This window comes from Centruroides vittatus, unplaced genomic scaffold (genome assembly GCF_030686945.1).
Source record: "Centruroides vittatus isolate TY-2023 unplaced genomic scaffold, ASM3068694v2 scaffold_1209, whole genome shotgun sequence".
Lineage (NCBI taxonomy): Eukaryota > Metazoa > Arthropoda > Arachnida > Scorpiones > Buthidae > Centruroides > Centruroides vittatus.
In genome coordinates, this window is record NW_027122673.1 from 1,228,126 (window position 1) to 1,255,664 (window position 27,539).

General features: G+C 28.5%; 1 protein-coding gene across 1 annotated transcript; it reads right to left on the reverse strand.

The window, feature by feature from the left end:
- Positions 1 to 1,131: 1,131 nt before the first annotated feature.
- Positions 1,132 to 26,905, reverse strand: ifc (delta4-sphingolipid-FADS-like protein ifc). The gene is made up of 5 exons (XM_067284517.1): positions 26,747 to 26,905; positions 7,081 to 7,403; positions 2,409 to 2,616; positions 1,922 to 2,136; positions 1,132 to 1,832 (listed from the first exon to the last, which is right to left on the reverse strand). Exons 1-5 carry the CDS (start codon positions 26,826 to 26,828, stop codon positions 1,692 to 1,694), a joined length of 969 nt encoding a protein of 322 aa, XP_067140618.1. The 5' UTR covers positions 26,829 to 26,905; the 3' UTR covers positions 1,132 to 1,691.
- Positions 26,906 to 27,539: the final 634 nt, after the last annotated feature.

Genomic DNA, 27,539 nt, shown 5'->3' on the forward strand with positions numbered 1-27,539 from the left:
GAGTTCACAGATCTGAGATGAAAAAATCATTCAAAAAGATATTCCAATTGAATCAAAGTAAAGAAACACTAAAAACAAACAACAAATGAAATATTTTTGGTATTGTTAGATGAGACATAATATTAAAAATCAACTCTTCTTACTTGCAAAGTGTTAGTAAGGTTTTTAAAAGCAATATAAAATTTTTACTGAATATTTAAAAAGGCAAAGCAAGTAAATATAGATTAAAATTTATTTTTTAAATAAATTAAAATAAAAACCAATTCATCCCTTTGTTTCATCAATTAAAAAACTTCCATAATGTATTCTGTTTTAATAATAATGTAAATCTAGCAATAACTTCATTAAGAAATTAAAAACATATTTAACAATGGCATGTTAGTACTTACAGACTGAGTTGTCTTGTATTTTTGCCCTCAAGTAGGGCAAAAATGCAAGGAAATACAAGAAAAGAGCATACAGGAAAAAAAAAAGCTACCATCACCATTGAAATCTTTTGAAGAAAATGAATTTTCAAAATAAAAATTTTTTAAACAAACTTTTCTGAAGAAAGTGAAAATACAAGAAATTTAAATTGCAAGTCTTATTAAAATTTCTTTGATATCACACATGATATCAAAAGAAATTCAAATCATGCTCATGCAAAATTCATTTTTAAACATTCAAGTAGTAGAAATTGCCAATCCTTAATAATAATAATAATATTTAGTTAATTGTTAAGGATACTTTGAAGTAATTAAGATATGCACCCAGTTGGTCTGATCTTTTTTGACACAGATCAAAGGTTTTCATTAAATTCGTTACACAAGTTTTACATAATCTAACAGATGTTTTTTCTAACATGAAAAACTGGCATATATCTAATTCTTTCTTTCATGTCAGGAACAATATACTAGGATGTGTGTAGAAAAATAAATACCACAAAAACAAGAAACATTTCATTTGTTAACATAAAATATGTATAGGAAAATGAGTTAAAAGCTCATTTGTATGTATACTGAACTGAAATCACACAAGTTATTAGTAAAGAAAATACTTTGAAAATTAGTGATATGTCTGCATATTAGCTTTTCAAAAAACTGAAAATCATTTCAGGTATTGAGATATAAACTGTTTAAATTTTAGTATCAATTTAAGAGGAAAAAGTTTTATTTATACTTTTTTTGGAAATAAATACTTTCATACATAATGGATCAAATTTCATTTTGACTGTTAGTTAATTATCTGAGCTCCTTCTTTGTTAATCATTCTCACAATGCACTAAGAGAGAATTTAATATCACACAAGAAATTGGCAACAACTAGTATCAAAACTTGCCTGCTTTCTAATCCTGTATTTGATTAATTTCTTTGGAAATACTGATATAATGGTAATTTTGATACCCATTGTGAGTTTTTGAGCAATATATTTAGGGTCAATGCCCAATAATTTTGGAAAAATTATGCTTCAAATGTAATATATTTTAGTTGCAATTTTGCTTTCTCCAAATTGTATCAAAAATAAAACTTTGTATAAACCCATTCGGTGTTATGAACGAGTATGATTTACGTCAAAATGAAAGTTTGAAATAATTTGGCATGATGGGGTGAAAAAGAAAGGAGCACAAAGTATTATTAATAGTCAAAATTGGTGGTGATTATACATTGCACAGAACATCCAAATAGTTTCAAGATTACACGTGGAATAAAGCATCAGTGGTCTAATCCTTTGTGCCTTCTTTTTATTCGTGCATATGGACCTATGTCAGGATCAGTGATAAAATCATACAGTACTTTAACCCAGGAATTGTGCTGGGGCAGGTCGTCGTAGTATTCGGCAGCAATCCGTTTAACCTGTTAACATATGTTTAACATTATTTTGTAATTAATAAATAGTTTGGGTAAAAAATAGTTACATTCATAAAATTCAAACAAACACTTACCTCTGGAAGACGAGAACCTGGCACACTTGGAAAATCATGATGTTCCATATGATATCCCACATTGAATGTTATAAAATTGAGTGGTCCATAATATGAATAAGTTTCATATCCTTTCTTAAACATGTAGTGCTCAGAAATGAAGTGCCCTGCTACGGGATGCAATCCCATTGCCATCAGAGATCCACAAATCATATAGATAAATAATATTTTTGGTCCTAAAATCAAATGGTATAAAGAATTAAAATGCCTACATTCAATTATATTAAAACATTTCTGTAACTACAAAAAAAGACATTTTTGCTAGATATATTGGATATGTAATTTACATTTAACTTATTCTATTAACATACACTTATCACAAAAAAAAGGATCTAAATATGGGACATTATACAAAAATTTAATTTTGTAACATTTTAAGATTAATTGTAGTTTGCTTAGTAACATTAATATTAACTTCTTACAAGCAAATAATTTCACATCTACTTACCACAAAGATAATAAATTACAACATCAAATGCAATCTGAATGATTGTATTTATAACTTCCAATAGGGTGAGAGGTTTTGGAGAAACAAAGAAAGGTCTAAAAGCATAAAAGAATGGTTGTAGGATGACCCAGAAGAATTTTGTGAATGTATTACAAAATAATTTTGCTTCTAATCTTGAAGGAATATCTGTGTCCAATATGTCATCTCCCTGTAAAATGAAACATTGTTGTAACAATTATCTTAAAATATAAGCAAGATATCTTTTACTAAATTAGAATCATCATATAATTTTATAAATTATGACAGTCAAAAATAACATTTATTTTGCAAAGTATGTTAGAATATCACATTACATACAAATGATTATTCTCCTAAATCACTGGAGGACCAAATTGTGCCTAATTTGTAGGTAAACAGGCCAAGTTGGCCTATTTCTATCATTTATAAGTGACGTGTCAAATATGTTCGGGCCGAATTATGTGTTCTGCAGACCAAATTAAACCTAGGATCCATAGTTTGGGTACTATTGTCATGAATAGCCAAAAATAACATTCTGATTTAAAAAATATAACATTCAAGTAAATTGTTTTACTGCTTTCAAAGAGTATGTTTTTTTTTTATTTTTAACTTATATAGTTTAGTTAATAAATTAATAAAAAGAATTATTTCATAGTTACTTTATAAATTTGTTTAGTGAATTTGATGGAAAGATTACTGTATAAAAACTTTAAAAGTTACACTAATATACTAGTTTACTTATTAAATTTTACAAATTTGTTTCCTTTATTATTTTTATCAACTATAAAAAATTACACATGTTAAACATCAAAACAACCTTTCAATCATAAAATAGATGTTAACGTTATTAATTCAAGAGAGTCAGATAAATTAAAAATTAAAACACACACATAGGTGTGGGTATATGATACATGCTACAAATCAAAGGCATTTGAAGAATTTTAAACTTACTCTGTAGTTTTATCCTAATATTTTACTCTGATCTAGTGACAAAATTCAATCTATATTAGTAATGCATATCTGATAGACTAATCTATATTATCAAGACCTTCCAAATAAAAATATTTGTACTATATAATTGGTTTGTAGGATTTATTTTATAATGTAAACTTTTAGCATTGATTTAATCTTTCCTATTTTAAAAATTTACATACAAACTGATAGAATATTTGTTAATGGACTTATAGCTTACAATATATAATTTATACTTCATGTTTGATATATATATATAAAGTATATAAAGTTGGAAAGTATATATATACATTTTCTTGGACAGTAATATCTAAATTATCTTGTTCGAAAATAGAGCATTTATATTTTAATTTGATAGCTCACATTTTTTTAGGTTTTTAACCAAATATCCTGTTGCCGTTTTTACTGGAAGAAAAATAAGATATTTGTTAAAACTGTAAAAAATTAAAATTGTGATGTTTTATTGGTTTGAAATTTGCTCATGTATGCACTACATCAAAGGAAAACAAATTTGTTTTCAAGTGGAAAAGATTTTCTTAAGTATTGTATAATTTATATAACAATTCTGTAATACTAAAAATCATTTTCTTACATAACTATAAAATTTTAAACTTTAAAAATATTACATATAATAAATTCTGTTAAAGTGTTTGTCAATGTTACAGCTATTCGGGATCCTCAATATTAAAATGTGCTTGTTTTCTGAAATTAAATTATCTGTGTGTACTAATTCAATAATAAAAACAGTAACTATTACTAATAAAGATGATAAAATATGATTTGATGATTAAACTATTTATAATCATAACTGAGAACAGTGAAAAAGTCAGACTGAAACCTTATTACATGTTTTATTTGCTACATATTTTATGTTATCTTCAAATTAATTCTAATAGTGAATTATACAGTGGAATGTATAATTTGACATCATTCGTCTCAATAAAATTTAATTTTCTATCTATAAAAAAAGAAAACCATAATTTAAAATGAACAGATCTGATAAAATAAGTCAAAGATTAAATTTTAACTGTCAACAGTAAAAATGTAAAATTGCATTAGCTTATTAGCTTAATCTGTAACTTCTGTCTGGACAAATTCTAAAGAGCAGGATTAATTTTGTGTCGTGAATTTTAAATCAGTGCAATTACGAAATCAAAATTCACCCTTGAATAAATTTTATTAAATGAAATTACGCATTCTCTGTCCTCTTGGAGCCATTCCAAAAATGCAAATTTGGTTAAAAAAAATTAAAATTAAATTATATTGCATTTTCTAATGCTTTAATACACTTCACTATTTTAATTTTTCATGTGAATTTAATTGTTTTTCTATCAATATGTTGCACAAAATATAATAATAATTATTGAAAATATGATGACTTTTTTTTTAACTATTATGAAAATGTTTGATTATATAAATCATGTTTTCAATAATCAATAATCAATTTAAACTAAAATTTATTTACAAAATTTAATCATATAAATCAGATTATAACATGATGTAATTTATAGCAAATAAATTATCTAAATCAAATCTATTAGCTTAGAATAATTTCCTTAATATTTTTAGCTGAAAGACGTGATAAACTCTTTGTGGTAGAGAGAAACATGACAAAATTACTAAATACTACATATAATCTACCTGCGTTGTTATTGACATTTATATTAAGAAATATTCTTTTACATCCCTTAAATATGATTTTATTTTGATTTTTCTTGTTAATTTTACAACTTAAAACTATGAAATGTGACTAACGATGGGAGACAAGTTAAATATTTTAAGAATTTTTAAAATTTCAAGTAATATTTCCATTTATATCAACATCATACTGACAAATTTGTAAATAGTAGAGACTAATAAATTACAAAAATGACCAATTGTATGTTATACATTCTTTTTTATTTTAATGATGTACAGTAGACATTTATTTCTTATATAAATCTTTTTCAAGTTTTATATGGAATAATATTTACTCAAATAAAATACATACTTTCAACAACTCGTTAAAATAATTAGAAATAAACAACGGAAATATACTGTAGTAACTTCATATTTATATTCAAACTATCGCTATAGTTGATGGAAAAACTGCAAATGACATTTAACACACGGCTGTAGCAATTTCATTTATCAAATATTACAAAATACTATAAACATAAATTGAACAGGTTTCGAAACTTTTGCATCATCTGCATTGAAGTAAATTTTGATAACTAATTTAAGCTTATTCTGAAACTTCAGCTTAATTAAATATAAAAGAAAGTGAACAGTAACAAATGGCAATGAACTAAAACCTTCAATATTTTTTAGCTGAAAGGAAAGACAAGCTATTTGCTGTGGAAGAAAACATCACAAAATTACTAAATACTAAACATAATCTACCTACATTCTTATTGACATCAATCATTTATAAAATGACATTTGTCCATCAAGCAATAAATATGCTGTATCCGCATCAATGATCTTTAACGTTGGAATCGACCAATCTTCGAACTGATTTGGTTATAAAAACAAACATCGCAGTTTAACCTAACCAAAATTTGTGTTGTTTTAAACTTTTTGTTTAATAATTATGTAAGGACAACTAAATTTAAAATATTTTCAATGAATAAATATTTGAAATTACTGTTAAAATTTGTTAGCCAATACTTTAATTTGGAATAAACCCGGCTAATTGGTCCAGAAAACTTATAGTAAAAATCAAAGTTTAGTTAAATTGAGATTGCATAAAATACTTTATAAAATAAGTGTTTATTATTAAAATATTATAAATTTAATTGCTTTGACAATTCATTTATTACTTCTGTGTTTACTTTTTGGCAAATTAGGCAATAAAATTTATAGCCAAATTTGCAAAGTTGTTGCCATTTGGCTAAAAAAACTAGCAGTAGCTTAATATCTAAGATAAACACTACATTGTTGTTATTTAATTCTTTGACCTTTTGACCTCACAAAAGATTATTGGATTCTCTAGACTGATGTTTACAATTGATGAAAATGAGTACATTCAAGGTCAAAGCCAAACTGATCAGGCTTATAATGATCTATCTATACTGAAAGATTTGTGATAGCTTACGAGACAAACAGCTAGTAAAATACAAAAAATGTGCGCGTGATAAATTTTCCAAATCGGGGTTTAATGGATCTTTTGTTTTAAACAGAAAATATAAAACTGATCACTTTTCATTATTGTTTGACTAGATCATTCCAGTTTTATTTTTAGTGTAGGTTTAATTAATCTAAACTTAATATAATAATTGCTAATGTTTTTTTGACAGGGCAGAGGCAAGTGGGACACTCGCCTGGGGCTCACACTTAAATAACAGTTTACGTTCACATTTAGTTTTAAATTATTTAAATATGAAATGTCTTTCTTTTGACAAAAATTTAATTTTCTATTTACACATGACAGCAAATAAAAAGTATTTTAGGAGCTTTGCCAAAAAGTTCACCTGGGATTCCCCCTATTCAAGTTTGGCCCTGCATATTGAATGTATTTTTGTATATTTAACTCATGAATTAAAATAGTAAGATTTAATTTTAAAATCAAATCATAACCAACAATTTTAGAATAAAATGAGGTTTTTGGTATAATTGATCTATAAACTAAGAGACATTACGACAAATAACATTCTTTAAAATAATATAGCACACTACAGAATTCAATTCAAGTATAACTGACCTGATAACGGTGATGCTCCAGATGGTATTTTTTAAATGCAATGGACATTGGCACACCAATGGGCAGATTACTGAAGATTCCAAATATTCTGTTTAACATAGGGCGTGAATGACCAAAAGCTAGATTATGAGCAATTTCGTGAATAGCCAACATTAGCGAGTGATTGATGACACCACCGAAACAATAAGCTAATATAAAAATCGTTACGGTCGAAGCATTCCTTAGTAACCAAAACATGAAAAACTGGGTTAAAACCATTCCGAGGACTATAAATTTGAATCTTGTATCGTAACCCATTAGATTCTTGATTTCGGGGTATTTTTCTGTTAAAAATAAGAAAATTATATGAATTTTATTTTTCGTAAATATTTAAAATTTTTAAAAATAACAAATAAATCCATAATTTATGTAAGCAGCATTATGAAATAATAGCCTAATTCTAACATTTACATAACAAACACTGAAGAAAAATCAATTCAATTTATTGTGTATAGCTTCAGATAAGAATAAATAGAGCATTTGAATGTATGTAAAAAAGTTTCAATGCTCTGTTTATTCTTTTATCGTACATAATTTCTAATACCAGATTAAATCATAGATTCAATCCAGTAATCATTTGACTTTATATTAAAGTCGGGCTTTGAGATAGTTACAAGGTTCCTACTCAAATTTCTTTTAAATTCCATGACTTTCCCTGACCAACTTTGTACAAATACCCCGACCCTCACGCCTGTTACAGTACGGCACATAGACAAAATAAAACACCATTTAATCTACTATGCACATACACTATTGCTTCTCCAACTTTTTAGTTAAATTAATTAGAAAAAAATCACTTTTTATAATTTGGCAATTATAAAAAAATTATATAAGACCAAAAGTAAACAGTTTTATTAAATTAAAATAGTTTATCCTGTTATTAATCCACAACCATAAATCTATGTGGCTTTGAAAAAAAGCCATTAACATTTATTATTCATTAACAAATCATGTATAATACATGTACAAAAATATATATTTATTAAATTTATCCCTTAATAAATTTCCTGAACTTTTATTCTAAGGTTAAAGATGATTATTCAAATTTGCAAAAAATCACTAAATACTTTTTATAATAATAAGAATAAACTAAATCTTTCGACATTAGTCATTTACTCGAAATGTTTATTATGCTATTAGTATTATTACGAAAAGTATATCACGTTCGCTCTGCCCGAAGATGACAATTTGAAATGTCGAAAGTACTTGCTCGTAATTAAAAACTTCAAGTAAATGTCTAATGCCGAAAGACAGAAGTTTATTCTTATTCTAAGTTTGGCGTCGTTGACGAGTAATTTTTTCATAACAGGAAACAGGTCATTGTGAAAGATCTTATCATATCTATTAAAAAATACTATCTGATTTTATAAAGAATTTTATAGCACTATACAATTACTCTGATAAAATTACAGTTTATAAACTTATAATTTACTATCAGTAAAAAAAAAAAATGTTTAAATTTTAAATGTTTTATTAAAATTAACAAAATGATCGCTAAACAAAATAAATCACAATTTTATTTTGGGTAATCATATAATAGAGTAAAATATAAGGGAGAAAACCTGTTTAAAGTTACAAAAGATGTTTCCAGACTACAGTTCACAATTATGATATGAACAGATTCTTTGCATTACTCTTTTATAAATGTTTGAATCATTTCAAAATTATTATTACTAAAAAAAATAAATCTGATTAAATAAATGCACCAAAGATATCAAGACACTATTTGTGAGAGAGTAAAATGATCAAAAAGTCTACTACTTTTGATCATTTCACATTAGTTTTGAATGCACAAGTTTAATTTTGGTTCTAGAACATGAAATTCTATTGTAAAAAAATCCAAGGCTCTGGAATTGGAGTCAGAGTCGGTAAAAAATAGACCACCTCTTAACTTTAACAGGTTACAATTTTAAAAAGTAATTGATGTTTCCAGTTGACATTGATGACTTGTCTTGTAGGTTGTATGCATTCAATCAATATAAAAAATATTTGATTAGTATAGTTATTATTCATATCCTTTATCGATACGTAAATAAAGTTGGAGTCAAAAGACATCAAACTGAGAAGTGGAGCTGAAATCAGAAAAAGCATTTGTGTACGAATTCCGTAGCTCTGAAAAAAACCTATATACAAGTCATCTAAATTTGATTTCATATTCTATTTCTGTTAAAAGTTGTAAATCACAAATTTTGCTTTGAAGTTTAAAAATAAAGCTCAAACTGCTTTTTAAAGGAGGCAAAAATTAAGGATCCAGAAGCCTTATTTTCATAAAAATTACCACCCAGAATTCCTTTGCAGTTTGAGTTCTGTTTTTATCTAAATACGACGCAAAGTTTCACCACATCTTGTTCTTCAGTTCATATTTTGTTAAATGCTATTTCCATATATTTAAAAACTTTTCTTTTTTTACAATCTAGGGAAAAAATGTTATATTGGAATAATATAACTGGTGAAAAATATGTTATTTTATAATTAATTTATGCACCTCTATGTCCTTATTTTCTATATGTTATGTATTTTGTCTACGAGGACTTAGCCTATTAATAGGACGTATTGCACTGGTGTTTTGGCTTATGCAAATCGAGAAAAACTTATTCGGAGAAAACAAACAATCTTTATTGATCGCCTACAAAATAATACAAGGTGATCAATAAAGATTGTTTTCTCTGAATAAGTTTTTCCTCGATTGCTAAAGCCAAAACACCAGCGCAATACCCATTAATAGGCTAAGTCTTTGTAGACAAAAATATATAACAAAATGTTATTTTACAGCTTATATGCAAACAAATTGTTAATATTATATTGTTATTTCTAACATCTATAACACACAGCATACATATACAGTATACAAGAGGATATCAGGGACAAAAACAATAACACTGCAATTTTTCTTTACTTTCTAAAAATAGAGTACATATGTTGTTAGTTACTAAGGGGTATCCTTGCAATTTTAAAAATATTTCATTCCTTTTAAAAATATAAACACAATACACTCCCCAATTTTACGATCTAACTTGTTTCTAGGCAACCATCGTAAAGCGGATTGTATAAGATAACAGATAGTAAAATAAGAATAATTTTCGAGGTTATACAAGCTATAGATTAGGGTCTCATAGAGGAGGAAAAAATGCGGGAAAGGGCTCTTTCCAGCATTTTTCAGGCACTTGACGAGGAAGACATCAAGGAGACCAGAAAGGAAATCCAATGATTTTCAATGATACTACAATGTAAAATTTAATAATGAACACTTAAAAGTTAACGAAATTATTTCTTTTTGAGAAATTTCTCTATTCAAAAAAAATATTTAAGTTTAGAAATAGATTATTATAGTTGAAAACAGTAAGAGTATGGCTCAAAGTTAAAATTGTGTGTCACTATTTCTTATAAAACCTTTTAAATAAAATCTCAATACAGTAAAACTTCAATTATCTAAATTAAGTGGAACCTCGGATCTTCCAGATAACAAAGTTTAAAAACAAATAAATAAAAAATGAAAATTTAATTATTTAAATGCCCCATTATGTACGCGTGTACATAATTATGTGCAGATGAAACATTAAATGTGGAAATGTACCATAAAATAAACCGTAGCACAAAGTAATTGTAATGGATATCAAATTAAATTTTCATTAATATTTGAATGAATGACCGTCACATCAGAAATTGTTACAATACTTGGAAAAAATTATTTCATGTTCTATACTAACATTTGCTTAACGAGTATATAAAAATGATTAAGTTATTTACAAAATTCTGAGAATGTCTGGAGGGAAGATAAAGCCAAACAACGAAGAAGAATTAATTCAATTCATTCCTATTATAAATTATTAACGTGATCTTCTTGAATTTCGATTATTAACTCACTAGAAAATTGGCTATGAATAGTCAGTTACACAATATAAATTGAAGGAGATTTAGTAAACAATAAACTCGACATACTTCAATTGATTTTATTTTAGTAAAAAACCAAGACAATCCCCGAAAATGGTGCACACATTGCTTAAAACATTATAATTTACAAGATCTCTGACTGGAAGAGCGGCTAAATAATTGAAAAAAAAAAAACCAATCTATACAGCAAAACAATAAAAAAGGGAGATTAAAATCTTAATTATTTTTAAAATTTTACTAATTTTTTTAAAATTTATATACAAGGTGAATAATAAAGAAATGGTGCATGTAACAAAAATAACAGGAAAATTAGCAATCACCCATTATTCATTGTAGAATATTATAGGACAAGCGAGTCTAGTTAAATGTGCTTTAGAAACGAGTCAAAAGTCAGTTAATATATATATATATATACAGTGATACCTCGGTTTTCGTCGATAATCCGTCCGAAAACAATCGGCGAAATCCGAAACCGACGTAAACCGAGGCAATTATTTCCATACGAATCAATGTAAATCCAATTAATTCGTTCAAGACACTCCAAAATATATACCAAAAACACATTTTATAGAGAATTAATGTAGCGTTAAATACTAAAAGCAATAAGAAATTAACATAAAAGACTAATTAGCATTAAGATGAAAGCAATGGAATTGTTCGGTTAGACACGTGGGGTAATGTCTTGTCTTGTAGAAGCTAGCTGGATATGAGCTTCTAGCTTATGTCGCCCCGTGGTAATTTCGTCGAATTTTTCGACGAAAACCGAGGTATTAGTGTGTAAATAGATATAAAATTTAATCTGTTTGCATATCTAAACACGCAATCATTTTGATATTTGTTTTACTTTTTATATACTGTAAAGTAAATAAATTGCACGAAACAAACTTTTCATTACGAAATACAAATGCAGCAAATCCTAAAAAAATAACAACCTTTTAATTTTGTTTGAGTTTTTTAGATAAAAACACTTCTTCTGTACACGTGTAGACCAATATTTCTGTTCATTTTTCGTTCGTTGACCGAGTGTAAACGTTTTCCTCGTTTCTCTCAAGAACACTGCTTACGACACTCGGATGAGGCACCAATTAGGAAATAAAACAAATTACGACGATGGCAACTGATATAAAGTGACAACAATTTAAAATATTTAATAGAAAGAACCTCAAAATATCGATTAAAAAGTGCATTAACAAGTCAAGTTCTGTCTTGTATCAAAGTTGCCAAAAATTTGCAACACTTAAGTACGAAGCGTTTAACAGTTATGCGCCATGAAATCGAGGGGTGGACGCATGTAAACACTTATTTAATTAATAAAATCCATTCAAACCACCGGTTTAATCTGTAAATGAAGAATTGGAACGATGCCATTTCGTTTCACTGCTTTAAAAAATAAACTATGCGTTCAAATCTCGAGCTTACTTCGTGTTAAAACAGTCAGCAATTGTGGAATAAAAAAAAACAAACACTGCTTACTGAATGTAAAAGTTCAAAAGCATTAAATAACCTCTCTCTTGTGCAGTGATGTAAGCTTAAAATTTAATTATATCATATAAAGGGTGGCCCACGCGAGGGTCTTCGTTCGTTCCGGGTATGTGCAATTTTGAATACGAAACGTGTATCGAATTTGTATATTGAACAAGTTTGTAACGGTTTCATTTTTTACAAGCTTAATATATTTTTATTTATTTACTATATTTAGCATAAAAATTAGCAGAGAATAGTAAATGTAACGTCCATTTCCTAGGAAAAGAAAAAAATAATTTAATGTGAGAAATATTCGAAATTTTGTAATAACTAAAGATGAGTTTAAAAGATTTACTGGTAAGGTTATACTTTTATTATATTATTTCCTGTATACTTATACATGAACTCACGTACGGTATTAGTTTATCAAGCAAAATGTTTCAAATTTCATGCGCCTAGACTATATTATCAATACGTCGGCACGTTAATATAAGGAGATTATATAGAATACGTCCGTAAAAATTAAAATTTTATAACTTATCCAGCGAGTATTCGAAAGCATAGCTGTTGCTAGAATATAAATTAAATCGATCCACTTAGTAAATTAAAATACATACGCAGTGTGTGACTTAGTAAAAAGTTTAATAATAATAAAATATTTATTAAAAACTTCATAAACACAAATACATTAAGTCATCATGTAGAAGCAAGCAATTTTATTTTTAAAATCAATAAAATTCTAATGTTGCTGTATAAATTATTTAAATCCATTTTATGCTTTTTTTTTTTCATTTAAAAAAGTTATTAATAAATCCGTATCCTATCGGAACAATACGCAAACTACAAAGAGAGCCTGTCACATCGATCGGGAAGACAAGAAAAAACTTGAAATAACGACAAATATAATGAAAGAAAAATCTAAAATAAATTAAATAATTATTCGTCGACGTCTTTCGTTCCCTGTTCAAGCCAATTACACCTTGTTACTTAATCTAGAAACGAGATAAGCTATTCGTTACGTGCGTAAAGTTTACGAGAACGAAGGAAGGTAGTCGAACGTAACGTACTGTACACAGTACTTGTATTCCATATATCAATTCGCCATTAGTTGCGCTACGATATGACGCAACTACGATATACGAATCATTAAGAATGAACAGCCAGAGGTGGTAAAAAACTTATACATCGTGGCCCAGAAGTTGTAGAGGTTAAATTGCCATCTTTAAATACTTCCTCACTTATCAAAAACTGTTTAAAGTCGTTCTTCAATGTAGAAATTACGGCGCTTTAACAAATTCTGTTTACTTTTTGTGTATTCACAAGAGCATCCGGACACAAACCGTCGTTTATCGACTTTTTGAGCCACCCTGTATTAAAAATGACAAAAGTAACCGTGGGATTCAGCATTACAAGCACGTAAAGATGCGAAATGGACTTTATGCTAAAAACAAAACTAGAAGGGGAGGTAGATTAAGGATGTCACGAAGATACTCTAGCGTTTTTTTCTATGAAAATAGAGAAAAAAAATGAAACGGCATCCACATTAAAATCCTGCCAAAAAAACCCACCAAACTATCATTTTCTTGAGCTACAATTCTTCGATTTTAATCGATTATTGGAAATCTATATTAATTCCTATTAATAACTACAGATCTAAACGATTTTATGTTGGCATAACCTTTTGTTTTTGTAAAACGGCAAATGGGAGTAGACAACTGGCAATTTCATCACACCATTTGCGATTTAGTGAAACGATTTTCTGATTATCGGGGAATTAAAAAAAAATGATGTTTTCATTTTAATTTAAATAAGTTATGACAGATGTTTCGAATGCAAAAATCTAAAAATTTCTGGAAACTAGTTCATTTCCTGAATACTAAAGACGCAATACCAGGAAAAAAATGTTCAATTCTTGATCGATAGTTTTAAAAAAAAAATGATCGATCGAAATTGCTAAATTGCACATTATACCGAACTAATCTCATTTTTTTCCTATTCTCAAGAGCACTCGCTTCGCTTATAATACGTCTTGTAGTGTCTTTGTATAGGAAATAGCCGATTTTATGATTATGTTTTTGAATATATTCCACTAACCGGTTCGTAAGAAACTATTCTGAAAAATGCGTATCCATTCGTCAAAAAAAAAAAAAAAAAAAAAAAAGCCTTAAAATTGGGAAAACACTTCCTTTCGTCAGAAGTTCTCATTGAACATCAGAAGATAAAGTGTCTAATCTTGAAACTCACCCTACATGTGTATTCTCTAGTTAGCTATTCAATATGATATATTGAAAGTGTGTACTTAAAACAACTAAAGACTACACATTCAGGATGAGTTCGTGATTAAACACTTCCAGTTCTCGTGATGTACAGTACATTGAGAACTAACAAAACGAATTGTTTGCCCAATTTTACTAATCCAAAATTTATTCTAACGAGTGACTAATTTTAATGAATGGCTTGATTATTTCAGAAATATTAAAACACAATATAAATACAGTAGAGCATCGATTATCCGACTTAATTGGGGACTGGGGTTGGTCGGATAACCGAAAAGTATGAAAAAATACATTATTAGTATAGTGTATTAGGACTGGTTTAAATACTATCCTCCCTTTCGTGGTCGAGCCAGTGCTGCCAGCTAAAACATGCAAAAATTTAACAAAAATAATATTAAAGTAGCGAAGACATAACCAAATATTGTAGCGCCACATCACTGGCGGACATTTGAATTTGCCGACTAGAACGCGGTCGGTTAACCGATAAGTCTGTTAATCGGGGGTCGGATAATCGATGCTCTACTGTATCGAATTATCGTCTTTGGTAATGCTTTCAATACTACTCATTAAATGTACAGTACTACCGTCTCAAATTGTAAATAGCAATACAGTATTGCTAGTCACAATTTTGTAAAATCGTGCCTTTATATTCACACGCAAATTAAATTGTTTTGATCTTCGGTGAATATATACGACACATTTTTAATTTTTAAAGTATAAAATATTCTTGTGATTACTTGAACATAACTAGCGTAATAAGATATACACGCTCCTTATACCCCCACAAGAAATTTCCAAAGCGTTGGGTATGAAATGTCTTTCGAAACTGATATCTTAGCAACATTTTCATTGATTTTTAGATAAAATCGTATTAATTAAAATGTTAGTTACAGGCGAAATTCCTGCACACAGACGAAATATCGATCTCGACTAGTATTTAGAAAAAAAGAATTACCAGCGACGATACCATTTAAATGACGCGTGTTGAAAAGCGTTGCCATAACCGCATCGACAATTTATTTTATTTTTTAAATCTTGTAATTTTAATAATGAAATGACCATCCAAAGCTTAATTGTAACTCAGCGACAGAGTTAATTCGTTTCCGGCTTATCTTCCCCTTTAAGTTACTGAATGCAGGAGGTTACAAGTCGTGCGATAGAATGGTTTGTAATGTTCCAAAAATGGAATAGAATTTTAAATTATAGGAAATATTGATCTCGATTATTTTATTAAACGGAAAACAAAGTATAAAAATTTTAATTTAACGGTACGATTTATCATTCTGTAATTTTACTACGATGATTTTAAAATTAATTTCCCATTCCAGTGTTAACATTTTGATGAATTAAAGTTCGTCCCTTTAATGATGGATTATGATATAAATTAATGACAGAATTGACTTTGAAGAGAAAAAATATTTTATGTAGTCAATTGTTGTTATGCAGCAATGATTTAACTGATTATATATCTCTCTATTGGCAAGGGAAACTACTATCAATAAATAAACAATAATAAATACAAAGGGTATACACGGGTAAGCCAAAATTTTATGTAGTATTGTATATAAATTGTTACAAAACTGTTTTATAAATGTTATAAAGTTCAAAATAAATGGAAAAACGACTTAAAATTGACTTGTAAAATCTTTTTCTCTTCAATTTTAAGTTGTTTCCCCTATTTATTGAATTTTAACGCTAAGATAATTTTCCAATAAATCAATACAAAATCTTTGGTGTATCATTATAAAAAGTTATCTTATGTAAACAGAGAATATGTCCACTCAGTTCGCATTAATTGCAAATTTGAATCATGCTGTTTCTTTTTTTAGTGGACTAATCTGAACTTACATATTACAATACAATTACTTAAAATAGACGACACACACCAGATGTGTTAATAATTAGACAAATTTGACAATATGTAATAATAAAATCCACAAAAAATATATTAAAACCAAAATAATTCTGACAACTAATACAGTTACTAAATTAAAAACTTAAGATTATGGAATAAATCATATGCATTCACATAATTTATTTAGTAGATAATCTATCTGGGAACTCCACCCCACATAGGTGGAGCAGCTTTCTAATTTCGGATAACGTAACCAGACTCGTCCCTACATTAGGGACGAGTCTGGTTACATCAGGGACATTAAAAAAAGTTGTTTTAAAGTTTTATTAAATTTTTACTGGATTTATCTTAATTAAAAACAAATGTCTATTAAAAATTACTCATTTAACTACATTTAACATTAAATGATATTTAATAATGTCATATTACAAAATGAAACTTTAACCATAACTATATTCTCTTGCAATGAAAACTTTATTATAAATTTGCTTTTGTTTAAAAATTTTTGTTACCTTTTATTAGAAAAAAAAAAACATTGCCAAGTAATTTGTATTCATAATGTTAATTTTATAACATTCTGCTATCATCATGTAATATTTAAAGGTTCAAATTAAATATGGCAGTCTCTCTCTAATCGGACATATATCGACCGGCATATGTTGAATTACAGAAGACTGTCCAATTACTAGATTTTATATACGTATGTAGGTATTGTACAGTAAAAAATTCACACGGTTCATGGGTTAGTCTATCATATTAATGTGCATGAAACAACTAGCAGTATGCACGTACTGTACGTCAAGTAGTAGCACAAAAATTTCATTTGAACCAACCTGTGGAAGATTGTCATTTTACTGGATGTGTTGGACTGTAGCTTAATGTTAAGAAATTAAAATTTCAATAAATTGGCATCAGTGGAAAAACTGTACAAATACTTTATAGTTCGGCTGACATTATTAAATACTATAAGCTAAATGAACATTGTACTCTAAGCTATGCAATTCACAGATTATTGTATTTTCAAAAATGACAGATTTCAGACCCTACAAGTAACTGACAGGTGCAGATTATATAGTATAACTAAGAAAGGCTTACATAAACAATTTATTAAAAAGCTTCTTGCCTGTATTACTTAATTACAAAAACTACTTAGTTACTTATGACTAATGAAGAGTCTTATTACATATCCACCTATTTAACTTAATCCAAAATGCATTTTAGCCTTACTAGCCCTTATCGATTGGATGACACACAACAAACAGGGCCTATGATGACAATTGCCAACATTACAGTCACCATAGACGCTGCTTTTTGTATGCCATCCAATCGATAAGGGCTAGTAAAGCTAAAATGCATTTTGGATTAAGTTAATTAAATAGGCTGGTTGTGTAATACGACTCTTCATTAGTCATAACTAACTAAGTAGTTTCTGTAATAATTTATTTGTATTGCAAAATCCAGCAATAGTTTGGCAATAAGAAATAGTGTATTTAAGTGCATACTGACCAGCTTTATCTGATATTACAGTTAAAACTACACATTCAGGAACAATCTCTATTTATGAAAATAGGACTGTTTTACAATAGCTTTCCAGGAACCAAATAAATGGAGAAAATCACTTTTCTGAATTTATCTTCAGAATAAAAAGTACTATAAATTAAAAAAATTATTAAAGCTTTTGTGATATATAGACTCATTTTGGAGAGAATGGAGAGTAAATTGCAGAGTATGTATCTTCATGTATCTATACTTTGTAAACAAAAGTACAGCTTCCTTATAACCCATTTGCAATTTTGCTTATAATTCTGGATTGTATTTAGGTGGAACATTATAGTTTATTGTTTTATATAAATGGCTTTGTAAATTATTATTTCCTTTACTTTCCCAGTTATTATGCATACGTAACGTAGGAAAGTATTGGAATTGTGTCAAATTTGATCTCCGCTTTTTTGCAAATCTCTACATTTTGAGATCCCCGAACCCAAAAGTCAAAAAAGAATTGTGTGTGAGAGGAACATCCATTTTATTTAATATCTCAGGATGGGGTGAAGATTAAGAAATGAAATTTGACACAATAACTTGTGTGTGAGGGGCATTGATGCTAATAAATTTTGGTCACGAAAGGTCAAGGGAAAGGGGAGATAGAGGGTGGTCACATGTCATATCCCATGTGTGGTTGAGCTTAATAAAGATTTTACTTTTCGTTAGCATTTACAAATCTTTATAAAACTCATCTCTACCTTCAAAATTATATATTTTTAATTATTATAAAATAGCAAAAAACTTAAAGTTTCTATAAGAAAATTTCAAAATTGTGTGTGGTGCCACATAATTATAATTAAAAAGTGATTTTTAAAATACAATTTCATAACAGCCCAAAAAGTTATGCAATTCATTGCTAGATTTTTTTTCATTTTATCATTAGTTTTAAATATGTAAACCTATAAAAATAATTAATTGTCATTTCTGTGTCTTGCTATTTTAAAGATTTCTCATAATATGATTTTTAAAAAGATTTTGTCCATGTCAATTTAGATAACTGGGACTACTGGGATACACTTAAAAAATGGCAGTGTGTACTGTACATTAATTTCTTTCATAACATGTGATGTTTAAAAGTTATTAAAGTTAATATTGAATTTGTGATTCTCATCTATCCACAAAAAAGCAATTTTAAGTCAGCCAATAGTTTCATGCAGTTTCGTCATAATCCTGGCTAGAATTATATAAACGACTGCAATGGAATGCCTTCAAGAAATAACGTAATATCATAACTTTCAAAAAAGGCAGATGATAAATTATTTATATAAATGACTTAAAATATTTCTTTCTTAATATTTATTTGATTATTAAGACCTTTTTCCTATTAGCATAAAATCATTATCTGACATTTACTAAGCTACAGTTAAGAAAATTGAACATTCTATAATGCAATCTCAGTTTAATCTATAATTAGAAACAAGAAAAATCAGTAGATATTTATAGATCTTACAACATATAACAATTTTGCTATTTCTTGATAAACTAACTAAATGGTATAACTGGACATGGTCAACTTGGCAATGGCTAGATCTGGTGACAGAAATTAATAAAATCATTTATGTAAAATTTATTTCATAAATGATAAATATTACATTAAATTCCAAGAAAAGTTAAGATGCAAATATAAACATTTAAACCCGACAGTTATATATTAAAGCCAAACAATTGTCGGATTATATAGGATTACATTACTACTACTATTTTTAATTACAGCATTTAATAATAATAGTAATATAGTCTGATATAATAGCATTTACTTAATAACAGTAGTAGTAATATAACCCGATATAATCAAGTGATTTTTTGGCTTTAATATTTAACATGCATATGAAATTATTACATTTCATTAATAATTTAACATAGTAATTAATTTTTGTTATTTTGAATGATTTCTTAAAGTTTTTAATTTATTTAACTACCCTATGGATAATTACATTTTGGGATTTGACCAATTTTACAAAATAGACTTTTTGCAAAGTTTTAAATGTCATAGCTTTATGCATAACTTGTTACAAGCAAGAACTTCTAACAAAGACTGATGAAAGTCCTAGTATTTAGTGTAAAAGAAAAATGAGTTACAGTAACAATTTCCCAGAAGACGATGCAGTGAAACATAATACGCATTAAATGGCACAGATAATGTATTCTTAATTATGCACTATATGTATTTATTTCTTTTGAATTACCAATTGTGTAAACCTGAAACTGCATGCGGCAAGTCCGTGTACAATGGGTTCTCAAGGCACTCTTCAAATTTTAATTTTGCACTTTCGTATTTTTACTATCTAAAATTTAACTTGAAGAAATATCTTATGTAAAACGAAAGTTTATTAATTATACCTTCTGTATTTGAATATATAGTAGAGCATCAATTATCCGACTTAATTAGAGACTGGGATTGGTTGGATAACTGAAAAGTCGGATAACCGAAAAGTATGAAAAAATACATTATTAGTATAGTGTATTAGGCCTGGTTTAAATACTAGCCTCCCTTTCATGGTCGAGCCAGTGCTGCCAGCTAAAACATGCAAAAATTTAACAAAAATAATATTAAAGTAGCCAAGACGTAACCAAATATTGTAGCGCCAAATCACTAGCGGACATTTGAGTTTGCCAACTAGAATGCGGTCGGTTAATCGATGCTCTACTGTATTTACAAAACTTACAATTTTGAGAAATTAAAAATCTGTACCTATCATTGATTTTAAACATTCTGACATAAATATTTATCTTTAATTAGAGAACTTCACCCACTTGTTTCCAATCCAGATTATTCGTAAAAATTATAAGATGATTCACTGATTCCCAGTACCACAGTTTCTATTATTTTTGTGAGAATCTAGGGGCCAATATTTTACGTTAAATAGAAAATTTTAAAATTTGTCAAACAGGAAACATTTGTGTTAGTCACAAGCTTTCTTTTGATTTTAAAGAAAAATCCTGAGGAAAAATGCTGATTTTAATACCAACTTCACAAGGAAGTTCCTTGGAGCTTTTCTCCTCATATGACTTAAATAGCCCCAGATGATTGGTCAGACAAATATCCTATAAATAGGGTTCATACCAATGCCCAGAGAGCTGGAATTGGAAATAACTCTCTAGAAAGTTGTGTCTGAATGAAAAGGAGATTCCCGCCAAATGTAAGAAAACACTGCCAGCCTCATCAATGACTCAGAAGAAATAAAAGAAAGAAATGAGGTATTGCATTTGACTAACACTGTAAGCTTTCTCTCTTAAGATAGATTTAATGGAATTGAATATTAGATTGTCGAATGGAAACCTTTTATTCTTATTATTCATGTATATAGTTTATAATTTAAATAAATAGTTTTATCATTGTACTACATCAAAGTGTCTAGCTCCAGCACCATTGTTGGTCCGAGACTCCCTCCTAGATTTTCATTTGCCATTTGGATAAAAATTGTACTAATTAGAAAGAATTCATTTTAAATGCTAGTTGGGGGTGCATATAATAATCCTAACTAGTGTCAGGTGACGTAGACAGAGATTTTGCAATCCTCAGTCTTCTTAACGTAAAAATCTTAAATTAATTAAAATATCTACGAACGTGAGGCAGATAATGGTAACAACTTATCACACCAGTGATAATGGGCACAAACACTCAGGAATCAAAGTAAAAATTTTACTGTACATCCCTTTTTTGTTTTTACTGTGACTCCTGAGCCTTTGTGCCCATCATCACTGATGTGATAAGCCGTTACTATTATCTGCCTCACGTTCATAGATATTTTAATAAATTTAATTATACCAAGGGCTAAAAGCAACTTTTGTAATAAAAATCTTAACCATCCTGATTATAGTGAGTGGGATCTCACATTTTTCTTGATGAAAAAGCATTTGGAACAATTTAAAGCCAAGTATTTTATATACAGTATATAGAATGGATTAAAGCAGGTAATTGATATCAGAAAACACATGTTCATTACTTTATCCACTTTACCTACTTCACTGTAGAATTTTCAATGATTACATGAAATTTTTAACACAATGTTGTGGTTAGTATTATTTCTTATACCCAGGAAAAATAATTTAATAAATTAATAAAATTTGTTTAATAAACATGACAAATTATTATTGGATAAGACAAAACTAATAATGTTTGAAAGTCTAAGTCCGTAAAATTCCATAATCTAGAACATCTCTGCTGTTTACAATAATGGATTAAAAGTATTCTGATTATTATTCTCAAAATAATTTTTGTTACCCGAGTTGACCATCACCGAGTTGCTGCATATTTGATACAACTACATATGATTTTTCAATCATGCATTTTTTTATGAATATGTCATCAAGTAATATGACAGGAAACTAAAAAAATTAGGATTATAACGTCAGACAACACTGTAAAACAAACTTTTATTTGATTTCATTATAAAAACATTAAGTTATCAATTTAAGATTCATTATAATCTGCATAAAAATATTTTGTTAAATAAATACATTTGATGTATAAACTGTAAATGTGCATTTTAAGAAAAAAACATAGGAAAAGATAAAGCTGTTTAGATGTGGAGGAGGGAAAAAAATTTTCTGGAAAGACACAGTCAAGAACATTGATAAATTGCTGAAAATTTTAATAATTTTAGTGATTTTTAATTTTTTTTTCCAAAAAAACTATTATTATTGAGTTCATTTCAATTTTGTAAATAATTTATAAATTTTAATATACTTTGTTAATTATTAAAAACTAATCCAATATTAAATATTCGTGCAAATTTTATACTCCAGTTTAAAATTCAACAGCTACCTTTACACTTAAAAAAATTATACTGAAATATCTAGATTGAACATATCTTGTATTTTAATAAATCAACAGTTGATTTTAGCATTTTTTTAAACTAAACTATATATTACTATACTCCTAATTCTATTTTAATAGAAAGCCCCAAAATAAACAGTTGTTAGAGTGATAAGCAGCTGTTAGAGAAAATAAAACAGTATTTGTTAATTTAACTGCATTATTTACATGATATTATCTATTCAACCATGTTTGTATTGATCCCATTAAAGAAAAATTTTTTCGTCAAACCCCTTAAATTTTAATTTTTCGGTAAATATGGACTACATCGCATCGGTCGAATTAACGAAATCTGCTCGACAAATAAAAATATCATCATCTATTAAAAGGAAAGTCTAAAAATATCTTTGGTATGCGTTGACCCATACTTTGGGCCACTTCTTCACCCGTTTGCCTAGGACAAATATACATATTTTTATATTAATACTTTATGCAAAATTATTTCTTCTCTTTCCTTCCTGTCTTCTTACCCCTCCTCCTCTTTGTCTGTCGTAACATTCTTTCCATGTAATTTCCTGGAAAGGTTCCAAACAATCCATATACAATAAGACCCCGCTTAACGCGGGGGATGCGTTCCTGGATGACAGAGCGCTAAATGAAACAGCATTAAAACGTGGTCATCTTAACATGTAAATAAGGGGGATACGTGAAACAGAACAGAGAATAGGAAAATTTATCAGTTTTTTTTTTGTTTTATTTTGTAACATTTATTGTTAAATACTTTTTTATTACATTAATTATAGACTTGTTTACTGCTAATATTGATATTTAATCATAAAACATTCATGAAAATAAAAATAGTTTAAATAAAGAAGTTACATTTGCAATGAGGAAGGTTCTACCTCATTTAACATCTTTTGTTTCTTTGTGAAGAAGTCATCTAACATCGTTTGCAGTTTCCTGTTTCGTTCAGCAAGCAGTTGTCGATAGCGAGACATCGCATTCATGACACTTCGTCTTGCCTTTGAGCTTCTATCAAAATTGAAATCATTTTGTATAAACTGATCCATTATTTCCGTTATACTGGCTAAACTTTTTTTAGAAAATCCGTTAAAAGTTCCTTTTGTTCCTCATCTTCAGAAACACTAATTTCATCATCTTCATGCACCTGTTGTTCTACTAATTCTTTAAGATTGTCGTTAGAAAAACTTTTTCCAGCTGTAACTTGCAATAATTCTTCAATATCCTGCGCATTTATATTATCCAACCCTGTTTCATTAGCTAGCTTGACAATTTTGTCGACATTAACAATGGATTCTCTTGTGTCAACATCCTTGCTTAGCTCCGGCCATACTTTCTTCCATACTCCTTTCAAAACATTTCTCGGTCACCTCATTCCAGGAAAGATTGATGTTGTCTACAGCATCCATGATATTATAGTTTTTCCAAAAATCTCTAATGGATTGTTTATCTGCTCCATCTGTTTTATCAATCATTTGTCGAAATGTCCGCCGTAGATAATAAGCTTTAAAATTTGATATTACGCCTTGATCCCAACACTGAGTGCGATCTCGGGTAATTCCAATACTACTGCGTAATACCGAAACAGCATTAAGCGAAGTCTTACTGTATATCAATAAACACACACACACACAGTTTTTAATAAAATTTTTCTATATTTGGAGTGTTTTGAAAATAATACTGAAAATATTTTCAAGAATTCTTAAATGATTGTATTTACTAAATAAATAATATTAAATGCATATACTGTACAGTATGTGTCTAATTTGCTTATTGATCCCCTTTCAAACTTTCAACTCAATTGGGAATCACTAGTCTACTCTGATAATATGCAACAGAAAATTAACAACTTGTAATATTGTATTAAAATATTGTATATTACAAATTAAAATATAAATCACAAATCAAATTTTGGAATTTTCAGATTTAGTTTATGCTAACTTTTAATCAATCAAATTATGAATTTTGCTTCACAATAGACAGTTATGCTTCAATCTCAAGCTAATTTGATTAATACAAATGTAACTCGTAACTTTGAAAATTATGAATTAAACATATAATCTCAAATCAATGGAAAAGTTCACTGAAGATGGATGAAATAATACTGGAAACATGAATTAAATATATGGACAATTAATCAATACGAGAAATATCCCAATATTTTTGTACTAGAAAATTATCTGGGACATATAATTTTTATTTTATATCATACTACAAAAATTAGGAGTAAAAAAGAGTACACTGTATATAACAGGTACAGTAACTTTTATATTGACTCAAAACCAATGAAAAATTTTTCTTATTCTTACTAGTCCAAACCTCCAATGTAAATACAGGTTGATATCAAAGAGTACATACACATATAAACAGTAAATTATTGAGCTGCAATTTTTAAATTGCAGACATAGATTTCCACTGTTGTCCATCCATCCTTACTTCATCTCAAGAATGGAGTTAGATAGATGAAATAGAGACCAGATATGGAAAGCTTAGGGACTGAAGGCCCAATTAACTATATACGAACTTCCAGTTTATACCAGAAGTCGTGCGTTTTTTAAATTAAAATAGGATTAAAAACTGCAGTTTGGCATTACGACAAGAGCCCAATAAGTAATTGCTTGTTACATCTCACTTTTAGGTGCATACAATAACAAGCATTTTTAATATATACTTTTTAAACAATTATTTAAAGGAAATATTGTGTTTGATCAGAGACAAGAAACCTATAGTCTTTTACAAGTTCTAGTATGACATCATAGAAAAATTGCATTTTCATACAGGTTTCTCTTCCCTTTACAGAAAAATTAACTAAAAATTAAAAACAAACAAACAGTATATTTCTTACAATATATTATTTGTTTGTAATTTTCAATATTTGATCAATTTACATTATTATAAGGCTAATTGTGTATACGGAATGTAGCAGACATACCTTCTGCAACAGATATATTTTAATCAGAAAGATCTTTTAAAGCTGCAAGTCAAATAGGGCCAGACTAGTTTGGCAGAACCCACACAGACTTAGGCAAACTCACAAGTTACACCTGTAAGATTTTTCTCCCGAGCCAGCCAAAGGTACAATCGCCCAGAAAGGATGTCCACCACGAAAAGCTACATAAGCATTCCCAGCGGCTGCATTCAACAGACTCGACGGTCGTAACCGAGCGAATTGATAGCCATCATGTAGCAAACCAAATCTTCTGAGCAACATTGTATCAGACTTGTTTCGGGTAGTGTAAACGTGATGCCAAAACACCAAACACGTTCGGCAGAAAAATACTCAACAGCTACAGAACCATACAGTCTGCCAAAAGCAGCCAATGTTGCAATAGTCGGGGATCTCGGATCCGTAGCGACGGAAGGCTCGGTATCGACGCCACCACTTCTCATTTTTTCGGGGTCCGACACCGACGCAATGCAAAGTCAACACGGATTCAACCAACCGGTCCAACCCCCGTCGCACTTTGCATAAGCCAGGTATGAACTTATACAGAATGAAACATAACATGCAGCTTTATAAAGATCCTTCCTATTAAAATACATGACTCACGCACGACAAAACATTTAAAGAAATATTTCGATTACATCGCTTGTGGATGACAATTCTTTAAAGTTCAAACGAAAACAGTAAATGCTTTATGACTTGTTAAGAATGTCTGCTACGATCTTTAACACCTTTAACTTTCCTGAAGATAATTTAAATTTAAAACAAACCAATTAAATCGTCATCGATTTGTGTCATCATCTAGAAGAACGTCATACTTGTAAAAACAGTTAAATTTTAATTCATATTTATAATTTAAACTAAACATAACATACTTAAGATTTCTTTCCTTCTAGTAGCGTGAGGTTCGTCTGTATAAACCCATTCAAAGTCAGTTCGTGACACTCGAGCACCCATCTCGCTTCACTTACCGGTAAACGGCAAACAGACGATATAAAAGAGAAAACCAGACGAAGGCCACCCACCTATGAATCACATACTCAGCGCCATCTGACAGGTAAAGACTTTTAAAAATTAAATAAATTTATTTATTTGAATCGTTAATTATACGCATATATTAAACTGAAATATTCTAAATTAAAAATAGTTTCGACCGTCGGAATTTATTATTAGGATTGAAATGTAATTATTATTTTATTCGGGTAATTCGACAGGCGACGATACTATTTGTATCCATAGAGATATCGATCGTCGATGGCGATAATCGATATAGAAATTATTCTAGTCAATAAATTTATTATGTAAACTGTTATAAAATATATATTTATATGTCATTTGGCTATTATATTAATATTATATAACGATTGATTGTTTACGTTTGTTCTGTAATTTATTTTTTTCATGCGAAAAAATAAAAAATATGGCGTTAAGTAAATAAATTAGAATTTTTATTTTTATCAAAATTTCGGCAAAATAATTTTTCTTCTTCATTCGTCTTTCGAATTACTTTAACTTAAGATATTTTAATTTTATAGAAGAATTTAATGTAAACAAGTCATAAGCGGGGCTTCTGAAATCTGCTCGAGTATGACTCTAAAGTAAAGTACTTCAGAGGATTTACACAAAAAAAACCTCGTATCTGTGACCACAGTCGGAGAAAATGAAAAG